Source organism: Leopardus geoffroyi, chromosome D3, assembly GCF_018350155.1.
Source record: "Leopardus geoffroyi isolate Oge1 chromosome D3, O.geoffroyi_Oge1_pat1.0, whole genome shotgun sequence".
NCBI classification, from domain to species: Eukaryota; Metazoa; Chordata; class Mammalia; order Carnivora; family Felidae; genus Leopardus; species Leopardus geoffroyi.
This window is the reverse complement of record NC_059339.1, coordinates 7,538,709-7,551,617: the sequence shown is the minus strand read 5'-3', so window position 1 is coordinate 7,551,617 and position 12,909 is coordinate 7,538,709. Positions and strand designations below refer to the sequence as shown.

Here is a 12,909-nt window from a genome sequence, read left to right as displayed (position 1 = left end):
AAAATCTATATGAGATTATAACCTCCCTTTTTTAAGAATACTTCCCTTAACAATCACCATGGAGATTGTTCCGTGTCAGCACGTACAGGTTTGTCTTACTCTCTTTGCCAGCTTCATATGCAGAGGTGTGCATGTGTCCTAATTCATTTAAAAATTAAAAAAAAAATTTTTTTTTTTTTTTTTTTAAATTTTTTTTTTCAACGTTTATTTATTTTTGGGACAGAGAGAGACAGAGCATGAACGGGGGAGGGGCAGAGAGAGAGGGAGACACAGAATCGGAAACAGGCTCCAGGCTCTGAGCCATCAGCCCAGAGCCCGACGCGGGGCTCGAACTCCCGGACCGTGAGATCGTGACCTGGCTGAAGTCGGACGCTTAACCGACTGCGCCACCCAGGCGCCCCCAAAATTTTTTTTTTTAATGTTTATTTATTTTTGAGACAGAGAGAGACAGAGCATGAATGGGGGAGGGTCAGAGAGAGAGGGAGACACCGAATCCGAAGCAGGCTCCAGGCTCGGAGCTGTCAGCACAGAGCCTGACGCGGGGCTCGAACCCACGGACCGTGAGATCATGACCTGAGCCGAAGTCAGACGCTTAAACGACCGAGCCACCCAGGCGCCCCTGTCCTAATTCATTTAAATAGTCCCCGTATCGATGGTCATTTGGGTTGTTTCGGGTGGGGGTGGGGGGGCGATGTGTTGTGTTTTCCGTACACGGTCCTGCGTGGAGTCTTGTCCACACATCTTTGCGTCTGTGCTCAGGTGTGATGGAGCTGAAGGATCGCGGACTGTGTATTCAGTCAGAGGTACGGGCATTTAAAATTTGGCCGGATCCCACAGTTTCCTCCAGAGAGGCAGTGGCTGGGCAGCGTTTCTCAGCGTCAGCACTGGTGGCACTTGGGGCCAGATGAGTCTTTGCTGTGGGGCCGTTCTGTGTGTGGCGGGATGTTGAGGAGCATCCCTGGCTTTCCCTCACCCCTGGTTGTGACACCAAAGATGTTTCCAGACCCTGCCAAACGCCCCCCCTCGCGTGAGGGGCAAAATCGTCTTCAGTCGAGAGCCACCATCGTAGGAAGCTTGACGCGGGCCTTTCGGGTGGGCATCCCCTTGTCCCTACAGAGGCCCCCAGTGCCTTCTGGGGCTCCCTGTGGCTCTGCAGGCAGAGGGCGGTGGAACCAGGGGCCGGGCCCAGGGATGGGACGCGCTGGTCACAGCTGGGCTGACATGAGACCAGTAAAACTTGCCTCCCCCGTCAGGTCCCCACAAGGAACGGGGCAGGAAGGGAAGCAAAGGGTCGGAGCCCGCTGTGTAGGAGGGGCCTGGTGAGCGAGGGGAGGTGATGCCCACGTGCGCCCTGTCCTGCCTGCTTTCTCCCGCGTCCCTCCCACGTCTGGGATCTGCAGCTCCTTTCCCTGAAGGCCGGTTAAAGCTCTACTTCAGGAATCGCTTCTTGGGCTGTAGCTTCCACGATTGCCACATTTTGGTAACTTACCACTACCCACCCCTCCCCCCACTGCCACCAAAGCCTTCCTGGTCCAGGAAACCACACCAGGGTCCTCTTCTGGCGACCCCGGGCCACTGGGCATGCACAGTTGCGCAGCATCGCCCGGGGTGGGGTGGGGGGGCGCCACAGCTGGGGGAGCCCCCGTGGGAAAGGCCTGGAGGCCTCCCAGGTGGGTGCACGCTGCCTGCAGGACAGGGCAGGTTGGTCGCCAGCTGTTGACCTTGCTTTGAACTTGTTTACTGCTGAGTGAGCTCAGGGAATGACATAATGTCCAAACTCACTGGACTAAATTTAGGCCCTAGGAAAATAATTTCCCCTGGGTGAGTTCCAGCACCAGCGCTGCACCGAGCCCTAGAGTGCTCCGCGAGCTCTCAGGCCCGGCAGGGGCTCAGCATGACTGGGTGACTGGCCATGATTTCTGAACCTCCTTGTCCGGTCTGCAGGCTAGAGGACAATAACAATTGATGGTATTTGCTAAAGCAAACACGTATTATGAAATAGAATATAACATCAGCAGAGACCTTTTTTCCTTTTTTAAAAAATGGAGATGAAATTCAACTCTGACCAGTTCCAAACATTTCTGTCACCCCAAAAGGAAACTCTGTGTCCATAAACTCACTTCCCCTTCCCCCCGGCCCTAACCCATGGCAACTACCAATCTGCTTTCTTTTTCTTTTCCTTTCTTGTCTGTCTGTCTGTCTTTCTTTCTTTCTTTCTTTCTTTCTTTCTTTCTTTCTTTCTTTCTTTCTTTCTCTCTCTCTCTCTCCCTCTCTCTCTCTCTCTCTCTCTCTCTTCTTTTTTTGAGAGAAAGAGACAGATAGAACTCCAGTGGGGGAGAGGGACAGAGGGGGAAAGAGAGAATGAGAATCCCAAGCAGGTTCCATGCTCAGCACGGAGCCCAACATGGGGCTCGATCCCATGACCCTGCGATCATGACCTGAGCCAAAATCAAGAGTCAGATGTTCAACCAACTGAGCCACCCAGGTGCCCCTGTCAATCTGCTTGCTTGCTTTTCTTTTTCTTGCTTTCTTGCTTTCTTGTCATTTATTTACTTACTTATTTTGATAGAGTGAGTGAGCGTGAGCAGGGGAGGGGCAGAAAGAGAGGGAGACTGAGAATCCCATCTCTGCACCATTAGCACAGAGCCTGACATGGGGCTCAAACCCACAAACCGTGAGAAATCAAGAGTCGGATGCTCAGCCAACCGAGCCACCCAGGTGCCCCAATCGGTAAATATTTTTTTAAAGAAGAGTAGAGCAAAGTATCAAAGAACTGTCAGGTTTATGGGGAGTCTGGGTCTATGCCCTAGCTAATCCCTCAGTTACACCCCACCTCCACCCCAGGTTATTTCGCTACTTGAGTGCTTTCTCTGTCATTCCATTTAGTCTTCACGGTGACTCGACAGGGTGGCTCTTGCCAACCGTGCTTTTTATGGGGTCCAGAGGAATCAAGTGGCAGAGGCGCTGTTGGAACTTAGGCCTTATCTCTCCACGCTGTGTCCTCCCACACACCAGTTTGTAGGCAGCATGCAGCCCTGGAGAAGTGGACCCCTGAGCCTCCCTGTGGCCCCGGCCAGGCGGCTGGCGTCCCAGTGCTGACCTCGAGCTATCAGGGCCGCTGGTTTGCGGCCGCTGGTTTGCGTACATCCCGCTCATCCGGGATGGACGTGCCGGGAGGTCAGCCCCCTGGGGAAAAAGGTCTTACGCCTCCTTCCGGCCCCAGCCCAGCCCTCTGCTCCCCTGCAGCTTCAGGCCAAGGAGAGCTGCTGACTTTGCTTCACGTCTCCATATTGCCTGGCTCGCTTTAAAACCTAGGTCTAGGGGCGCCTGGGTGGCTCAGCAGGTTAAGCGTCCGACTCTTGGTTTCGGCTCAGGTCATGATCTCACGGTGTGTGAGTTCGAGCCCCACATCGGGCTCTGTACTCACAATGCGGAGTCTGCTTGGGATTCTCTCTCTCCCTCTCTTTCTGCCCCTTCCCTTCTCTGTCTCTCCCAAAATAAACTTAAAAACAACAACAACAACAACAACAAAAAACTTAAGCCTGGATTTTTTTTCTTTTCTGCCTCAGAAACCCCAGAAAAGCAAGCATTCTTGAGTGTTCTAGTGCACTTTAGAAAAATCAGGGTGACATATGTTGTTGGGGCCTTGAGTGCAAGCAGAATGGGGCCCTGGGCAGGATGTTGCTGTTCCCCCCGTGAGCTCGGCTGCTCGGTACCCAAAATAAGCTTCAGGTACAAACACTGCTGTCTCTTCTTCCACAGCCGCACTGCCACATGCAGCCAGCTACGGCTGAAGGAACGTGGCAGGGAGGGTGGGGAGCAGGGAGACTGATGCATAAGAAATAGCCCAAATAATTGGCAAAACAGAATCTATAAATCAGTGATGGCTTGGGAGAAGCTGTGCGGCCATTTTGTGCACTCTTGTATTTAGAGAATTTTTCAAGATGTGAAAATTTTTTCTAAAATTCTGTGTGATCTCTATTTGGGGAGAGCAGAGAATTATATGCATGTAGGGGGAAAACATCTGGAGAGATGAAAATAAATCCTCTGAAATGTTAGGAAATAAATCCTCTGAAATGTTAGTGGGTTGGTGGTTGTGGGTGGTGTGAGATAATCACTGATTTTAACTTTTTTTTTTTTTTCTGTATTTGCCGTTTCTCGCAATGATCAGTCCTTGCTCTTACGGTCAGGAAAATACCCATGTGATTAAGAGAAATGTCTGCAAAGACAGTTACCTCCGTGGTCTCCCCAGGTGGAGAACGCAGGCTCTGTAACGCAGGAGGGAGGAGTCAGCAGCCATGACGGTTGCAGCGCATTGTGCCCACCAGAGGGCGCCAGGTGCACGCGGCACAAAGCCGGTAGCATCCCTAAGATGTCCTCTCTGGGCACGCGGCAGGTGGTGGGAGTGCAGGCGAGGGTTGGAGGCCCCAGGGCCAGCCTGTGACCTCGCAGGTTAAAACCACCTCACAAAAAAACTAAGAGGTTTCCCAGCCCCCCTTCCCCACAGCTCACTGCAGCACTGACAGACTGCCTGGCCACAAAACTACCCTGTTCCAGGTATTTTTAGTAATTGGTCCATCTGGCTCCGCATCTCACGTGTCTGAAAACAGCTTCTGTCATTTTGCTTTTCCCTCAGATGCTTCTGACGAGCAGAATTCACAGTCCTCAATGGAAAACTCGATGAACAGTTCAGAGAAAGTAGAACGGCAGCCATCTGGAGACGCGGGTCTAGCTGCAGAGGCGTCCGCAATCTCTCAGGTACCTCGATCGAGGCCTCAGAGGGGCAGCCAGATCGGCCGGGAGCCCGTTGGGGTGTCGGGGGTACGTTGAAAGGCGTTTTTGTTATTTTGTTTTTTTGTTTTCTCCTTGGAAGATCGGAACTTTCCTGCATTCATTGAGCAGGATTCGTGAGCATCCTGTGATCCGCCCTGGGCACCCTGGGTGTCTTGCAGAAAGAGACACGTGGGCCCAGTCCTCGGGTTACAGGGTGTAGAAGGAGGAAGCATCCTGTAACCCAGCCTTAGCCTTATCACTTTGTTTACTCGGGTCCACAAAGGCCCTGCCTGCTCTCGTGACCCAAAGTTAGCTTCCTTGAGAGCTGGGACGGTAAGTCTGCAGAATCCTAAATGCCAGGTGAATCATCCTTTAGCATTTTGCAACTGACCACACCCCCTCCCCCACCTTGCTTGGACCCCGATCTGGGTCATCGCCGTTTGTGTGCATCTGGTGTGAATCAGACAGTGCAGAAGCAGGTGGCCGGTGGATAGGAGCAAACATCCTGGGTTCAAATCCGCCAACTCCTTCACTTAGCATGACTGAGCCTCATTGTCTGCAGCTGCCAAAATGGAGTCACAGGACTGTCTTGGGACCAGGGCGCAGATGAGATGAGAGAATGTGGGTTAACACACTCATTGTGACACTGGACACAGGAATGCCTCGGAAGCCACCGTTGTGATTTTTCACCGTCAGCCCACTGTGCTCACCTAAGATGAGTTGGGGACTCAGGGGTGTCAAAACGCCAACGAATAAAACTATCTGCCAGGACCTTGGGAGACACTGACAAGGAGCAGTAGCCAAAAGACTGGAAGAGGCAGGGTGTGCGGGACATGGTCTGCACTTTGCAGAGCCTTAAGCCAGGCTGTCCCCCCAAGAGGAAGTGCCCCTTTGGATCTGCAGCCCCCTCCTCCTACAGAATACTCCTCCAGAGTATTCTGCCCAGAAACAGAGGGAGTGTTGATAGAAGATGTGTTTGCAGTGGCAGGAAATCAGCCACAACCTAAGTTTGTCAAAGGGGACTGGTTAAATTAATCCTGGGGTCACGGATAGAACAGACTGGTACATAGCTGTTAAAAAGAGTGTGGTTGACCCAGGTACAGACCGTCAATAAAGAAGTACCCTCACAACATGAAATGAGAAAAGCAAGACACAGAACCTCAGGCATAGCATGAGCCCATTTGATTAAAAATAAAAATCAAAGCCCCGTGTACAGTTTGTAGAACCAGGATGTCAGCTGGGATCTCCTGGCCTCCTGAACTCAGTGGAGGAAAGACCAGCTTGAAACTTTGATCCATACCCTGGGGGGCATCTCGTGCTCCCCTCCCCTGCAGATGTCTGAATGGTACAGGGGTCTCCTGTTCTAACATGCCCCCCCCCACCTCCACTCCCGTTTCCAGGGGACCCAGACCTGAAACGGGGCCTCGTCTGCTGTTGTCACGCACACACAGACAGACGCTCGCTCACAGAGCTCCGAGGCTTGTGAGCAAGGTGCAGAATGCATCACAGCTAAGCAAAACAACTTGACGTTGAAACGTGGCCATTCCTGTGTCAAAAACAAAAACAAACAAACAAAAAACCCTCCCTTCCTCCCCCATGAGGAGGACTTACTCGGCTCTTCTGCCGGCTCAACTGTCCTGAATTCGTGGCTCCTCTTTTACTCCTTCCCTCTTCCCTCTCTCCTTCTCTCCTGTGCCCTGTACAGCAGCTCACCTCCCTCCAGGCTCCCCTCCCAAACTCACATGCTGCCCCCGCACCCAGGTGCTCTGCAGAACCAAAGGCCTTCTCCCGAGCGGGACCCACCATCCTCGGAAGGCACAGTACCTGCTTTCTGCTGTTCTGTCTTTATCGGGCGTTTATCGCTTTCATAATGAGAACAAGGGAGAACACAGATGGAGGGGTTCTTTCTGCCTCCCTGCGACACCTGCTGTCAGGGTCTGCCACAGGAAACTCACACCCACAGTCTCCTGGCTGGCTCAGTCGGTCGAGTGTCCGACTTCGGCTCAGGTCATGATCTCGCAGTTTACAAGTTTGAGCCCCACGTTGGGCTCTGTGCTGTCAGCATGGAACCTGCGTTGGATCCTCTGTCCCCCTCTCTCTGCCCCTCCCCTGCTTGTGCACTCTTTCTCTCTCAAAAAGAAATACTAAAAAAAATAAAATAAAAAGATGGGGTGCCTGGGTGGCTCAATCATTTAAGTGTCCAGCTTGGCTCAGGTCATGATCTCACGGTTCATGGGTTCCAGCCCCACATCAGATTCTGTGCTGACCGCTCAGAGCCTGGAGCCTGCTTTGGATACAGTGTCTCCCTCTCTCTCTGCCCCTCCCCTGCTCATGCTCTGTCTCTCTCAAAAATAATCAAACATTAAAAAAAAATTTTTTTTTTTTTTTAAATTTTTTTTTTTCAATTTTTATTTATTTTTTTGGGACAGAGAGAGACAGAGCATGAACGGGGGGAGGGGCAGAGAGAGAGGGAGACACAGAATCAGAAACAGGCTCCAGGCTCTGAGCCATCAGCCCAGAGCCTGACGCGGGGCTCGAACTCACGGACCGCGAGATCGTGACCTGGCTGAAGTCGGACGCTTAACCGACTGCGCCACCCAGGCGCCCCCAAAAAAAATTTTTTTTTAAAGAAACTCATACACAGCCTGCATCAAGGTCTAGGACCTCAATGGGACATTTGTTGGGCACCTGCTGTGGGCTAGGCTCTCGACCAGATACTAGAGACCCAGGGTGAGCCAGAGACGGGGTCCCTCCTGCCCTTCTGGGGCTCACGATGGGGCCGGGGAGGAAGACACAGCTGGAATACAGCAGGCACAGGAGGAATACGAGGTCCCAACACGTGCTTCAGGAGAACCAGAACAAGGAGGCCTGACAGCGGAGGGTTCTTCGGGCTGGCATGGGCAGAGAAAGGGGCTTTGAGCGGGAATTTGAAGGATGGGAAAATAGGGCAGGCTTTCTGGGCAGAGAAACCAAAGGTGCCTGGGCCTGGAGACAGGGATGAGCCTGAGGAACAAAAGGGGGGCCAGGGGAGCCGGGGCCTAGTAGACAAGGAAGAACACAGCGAGGCGAGGCACAGAGGTAGGCCTGGGCTGGCCGCTGAGCCCTCTCAGCCTGATAAGGAGTTGGGATTTTGCTCTGAAGTCAGTGGGAAAGCGTCGGCAGGTTTTATGTTCTGTGTGTGATTTCTATTTTGGGATTGGTTAGACGTTGGCGAAGGCTGCACAGGGAGATCTCGGAACAGGATGCTGCTTTCTCTGGGCAGGTGATGGTGGTGAGGACAATGGATGGGGCAGCAGGCAGCGGGGAGAGGTGGGCAGGCCCAGGGGTATTTGGAGATGGAGTTGGTGATACTTGCTAGTACGTGGGGGGGGGGTGTGGGCACAGGGCGAGCAGACGAGGCCTCCTGGCTACCGTCAGCTTTATCCCGGGCAGGTGTGGTATCCTGGACGGACACGGGGGTGCAGTCGAGGTGGATAAGGTCAACAGCTGGTCTCGGGTGATGGGCCAGGTTGGCGATGCCTGAATGGGAAAGTCAGGGTGGGAGAATGAGTGCTGAACCTTTTTTGGGTCATGGGATCTAAGAGTTCGGTCACAGCTATGGGCCTTTTCCCCAGAAAAACGCACAAGTGCATTCAACAAACGCTGAGTGTGTGCCCAGGCCAGGCACCTGAGTGGAGCTCTGGAGGAGCCATTGTCCATACGGCAAGGTTGGACCAGGCCTTCTTCGAGCTTGGAGAGGTGCCCTTGGGACTTGTGTACAAATGATTACCGTAGCGATTAATTATAGATTGGAGGGCTGATAATGGGGAAACCCTCCCCCGGCCTGTGTGGTGAAGGGGACAGAGAAGCTTTAGAGGCCCAGGGGGCAGTGTGGTAACGGTCGTGGGTGACGGTATGCTTGAAGACCCACAGGGAAGCCACCGTGGCAGGGACGGGGGACCCAGGTGACGCGGGGCTTGGTGAGCACAGAGCACAGGGCCAGAACCTCAGGCTGGAACCACAGGGGGTGGGCCTCAGTTTCCTCCTGGGCTGACCTTCTACCCCACGGCTGGCCGAAACTGCCCCCCTGGCTGTTAACCTCTGTTCTCCCTTCTTCTTCCCCAAGGACTTGGAAGGAGTCCCACCCTCTAAGAAGCTGAAACTGGAGGCCTCGCAACAGAACTCTGAAGAGATGTAGACACTACGTTCAGTCCTGCTGTCCACGTTCCACGGGAGAGCCATCTGCAGGCTGAATTCTAGAACAACTTCCCCCGAGCGATTCCTCTCGGGTGCAGACAGAACTACTAACTTTCCAAGTTTACCAAGTGCAAATCCAAGAAAACCCAGAACAGCGTAACTTCTCAGACACTGAAGAACTTTCTGCTGTGAAGCAAAACACTTGAGTCTCGAAGGGACCGTCCTTGGGAAGGCGGAGTCGACAGCACTCAGGAGGGTCTGCACACTGTCTCTGAAGCCAAGATTACATTTGTGTTGCTGCTGTATTGTTTCGTTCCCCTCTCCGCCACCCCCCACTTCTCTATTTAACGATATAAGCTATATTTGAGGGTGGTGCCGATCAGGAAATCGGTTTTCGTCGGGGCATTTCACTGTTCAGCCGATTCCTTCCGCTTTCTTTTTTTGTGCCTTGTGCCCTTGAGGTGACCTCTGGCATGTTTTCCCGGTTGTTTTGCATCTCCCTTTGCAAAGTGCCCTCGGTTTTGTCCAGGCAGCCGGTGCCACCGTCCTCAACATCTCTCCCCTCCCTGACCCGGGACTTCAGCTGGAGCGGAGCAGGCAGGGAGGAGGGGAAACTGAGGCCTCGGAAGAGCAGGACCTCCTTGGCCACCTGATTTGCAGGTGCGGAGGGAGGGTGTTGAGCACGCCCTGGGGCCTGGGTCCAAGGTCCGAGGAGTCTCGATGTCGTCGTCGGGGCACTGTCCCCGGGGCACTGTCCCCGAGGGCGGGCCACTGGATGTGCTCTCACTTCCTCGGGGCATCTGAGGCCGGTGTTTCCAAGCCCACCGTGGCCCAGACGGATACACGGAACCCTTAGATTGTTCTGGCACTTCCACCCTCTATCCCCACCATACCGCTTTCTCCCACACCTCCGAAGACGACATGGCTTCTGTGGCTGACTGCAGGATCGTCTCCTTAGGACGATGAAGGGGCTGAGGAGGCTGGGAGCAGATGGCAAGAGTAGCCGGTGCTGAACTTTCTCTCCTAGCGTGTTGCCTGGATTTCAAATCCACAGTAACCTGCTGCCCTCCGCCTCCCCGGCTCCTCTGGGCTCCCCCCCCCCCACACCCCCCAGGGGGGGAGGGGAGATGGCAAAGCGTTCCTGACTCTTCAGAGCCAACAACAGTCCATCGCCTCTCGCTCCCAGGATGCGCTGATGGTCCCCACTGGGGAGCAGACACTGATGATTGGGCCTCAAAGGCCAGAAACAAGGCACCGGGGAGCAGAAAGCTCTATGCTCCTCCAGAAAGGGGTGATTGAGCCCCCATCCCCTGGCCTCCGTCCTGTGCCTGTGCCGGGACAGCTTCCTCTCACTCAAACGGCGGTGCCCCCCGTGGACAAACCGCCTGATCGTTTGGTTCTGAGGCCTGGTTTGCTCTTAATTCCTAGATGGACTCCTCGGACCTTAACCCTTTTCCTGAGCTTTCTTTACTGCACTGGAGTTCAACTTCCTTTGAGTTGTGTGAGGGGGTGGGAGGGTTGAGGGGGGGTTATTTTGTTGTTGTTTTGTGGTTTTTTTGTTTTCGTTTTTGTTTTGCTGATTGGTGCATATATTCAGGTACCACCTTTGACGTGTGGATCTCTCTCCTGACCACCATGGGAAGTGTCTGCCAGATTCCAGTTTCTAAGTTTCTGAGGGTGAGGCTCTTACTTTTTTTTTTAAGGGAGCCAATCTATTTCCTGCACTTCAAGAAGAATCAAAATGTTCCTGAATTTCAAATACCTCATGCAAAAATGTCTCCTGAAATAAGGGAAAAAACAAAACAAAACAAAACAAAAAAAAACACAACAAACTTTGAGAATCTTAATGTTGAAGTTCGAAATGCCGAAAGGTTTCTGTCTTAAAAAAAAAAAAAATCCTTCTCAATTTTGCCCCTCAGGCAGTCAGTTCTGTGGAGAACTGTGTTCTGCGTTACCTCTCAGCATCTCTCAAGGCGGCTTTACCTCCAGATCCTCTAGAGCTAGAGTAACTTAACTTTGTTTCTTTGCGGCAAAACTCCATTTTGATGAAAGGTGAATTTGGAGATTTGTCTCCTTTCTTTTTTGGGAAATGAGAGGTTAGGAGCAAGACAGCCGGAGGAGACCCACACGCGCATCCACAGGAACGGCAAGTCGGCCGGGGTCCCCTGGGCGCCTTCCGGTTGCGGTGCCCTCTCTGGACGGGCAAGGGGAGTCCACGCGGGTGAGGACGGAGACCACATCCACGATACCGAGGCTGTCATTAGTTTTTCTCTGAAGTGCCTGATGAAGGTAGGAAGGGGCCCGTGGCCGGGGACCCACCCGGCCCCGCCGCGGCCACGCCAGGCAGAGCGCCAGTGGCCCCGCACGCATCGCTGGCCGGGAAGGCCTCCCGCGCGGCATCGTTAGACTGCAAAAATCCACACGTGCTTCCTTCCCCGACGCGGTCCGCTCCTCGGAGCCACTGTTGCCCACCCACCCTGCGCCCCTCGCCCTCCTCCCACCACAGAATCTAAGACCTTTCAGCCGACCGAGCCAGGGGCGGGGGTCCTCAGCAGATGCCTTCCGCGGACACCAGGCCCTGTGGCCTAAAGGGCTCCCAGGGCAACCTTACTCCCCGCCACACACGAAGTCGGGGAGGCTTCGGCTACACATTCCACAAAGTGCTGGCACTTTTACACCCAGAACCTGGAGGGCAGTTGACCGATCTATAGGGTGGTGACCTCTCATTACAAACGATGTCATGGTTTGGAATGTTCATTATCGCCAAGGACCTGGTTAGAGGTATAAAGACCTTTTTTCACAGTTACCTAATTTTTTTTTTCCTCTTACGTTTTTTTTTTTCTTTCTTTTTGGCGTGTTGTACAGCAGTATAATTTTTCACTTATTTATTCCATCAGTAGATATGGTTTGTACAATGTACAATGGTTCCATTTCAGAAAATAAAAAAAAATTCAAATCACGCACACCATGTGGCTTTCTAGCATCGTAATAAAGGGTAAAATCTGATGGATGGCGAGGGGGCCCCTCGCCAGCTGCTCTGGCCTCTCGTGCACGACTGTGTGGCCCTGACTTTGTGCAGGGCACTAAGCTCCTTGCACGCAGGGACTGTTGCCTCCCAGGGTCACGTTAGCTGCCACCGTTAAGCACCAGCTGGACACTGGACACAGGGCTGACGGACCTCCTTGCTGAGGCGAGGACACAGAAACAGTCGCATAGCCGGGCAGGGCCCCCACGGAAAGGCCCTGGTCCTCGACTTTGCGAGGCTGTGGCAGGCACTCTGAGGAGTCGGCCCGGACGTGGATCGCAACTTTGTCTTGGCTTAAGTGACCCGCGGCCAGGCCGGAGGCAGAACCTTCCCGGGGCCCTTTCCCCTCCTGGCGTTTGGGGCGCTTCTCTCCCTGGCAGCTCAGACTCCCTCCCTGGAGTCTCCCTCCATGGTTTCCTTTTCTCTGGCCTGTCTCACCATCTCCTCTTCCACCTGAAACCTGGCCGAGGCTGATCTGCCAGCAGGGAGGGCAGGGATGGGATTATTGTTTTAGTGAGGCCTGCCGGTGCCAACCCACCTGGAGGCAAATGTTCTCTGTTTTGTCTGCCTCTCCCTCCCACCCCCTTTTTTTTTTTTTTACCGTGTTCTAGTGTTTTTCCCGGGATTGATTGCTCAGCGAAAGAGACTCCTGAACTCCTGATAAAGTTCGGCTTGACAAAACAGAAATCATAGGGACTTTGTTTGCTCAACCAAAAATATGCTTCAGTTGGCACCCTTTTGCGCTCTCCTTTTCTGTCTTCCCCGCGTGTCCGCGTCTCCGTCCTGGATGAAGCTCCGTCCCTTCCAGACTTGTCCCTGTGGATCCGCCACCCTTCTCTCCACCCCTCTCCCCCCCAGATCTGTTTCTCAGTCATACGCTCGCTCTCTCTGTGACTCTCTTGGCTTCTCTGTGTCTTGCCGTTTCCTGTCCGTCT

General features: G+C 53.5%; 1 protein-coding gene across 2 annotated transcripts in view; it reads left to right on the top strand.

The window, feature by feature from the left end:
- The window catches only part of BCL7A (BAF chromatin remodeling complex subunit BCL7A), a 31,527-nt gene extending 19,619 nt beyond the window's left edge, over window positions 1–11,908 (top strand). The window contains exons 5-6 of one of the 2 annotated variants that reach the window (XM_045457135.1): window positions 4,637–4,758; window positions 8,879–11,908. In XM_045457135.1, the coding sequence (XP_045313091.1) occupies window positions 4,637–4,758; window positions 8,879–8,950 (194 nt within the window). In that variant the 3' untranslated portion in view covers window positions 8,951–11,908. Of the gene's footprint in view, window positions 1–4,636; window positions 4,822–8,878 lie in introns of both variants that reach the window. The other variant, XM_045457134.1, reaches the window with a different exon arrangement.
- The last annotated feature ends 1,001 nt before the right edge of the window (window positions 11,909–12,909 follow it).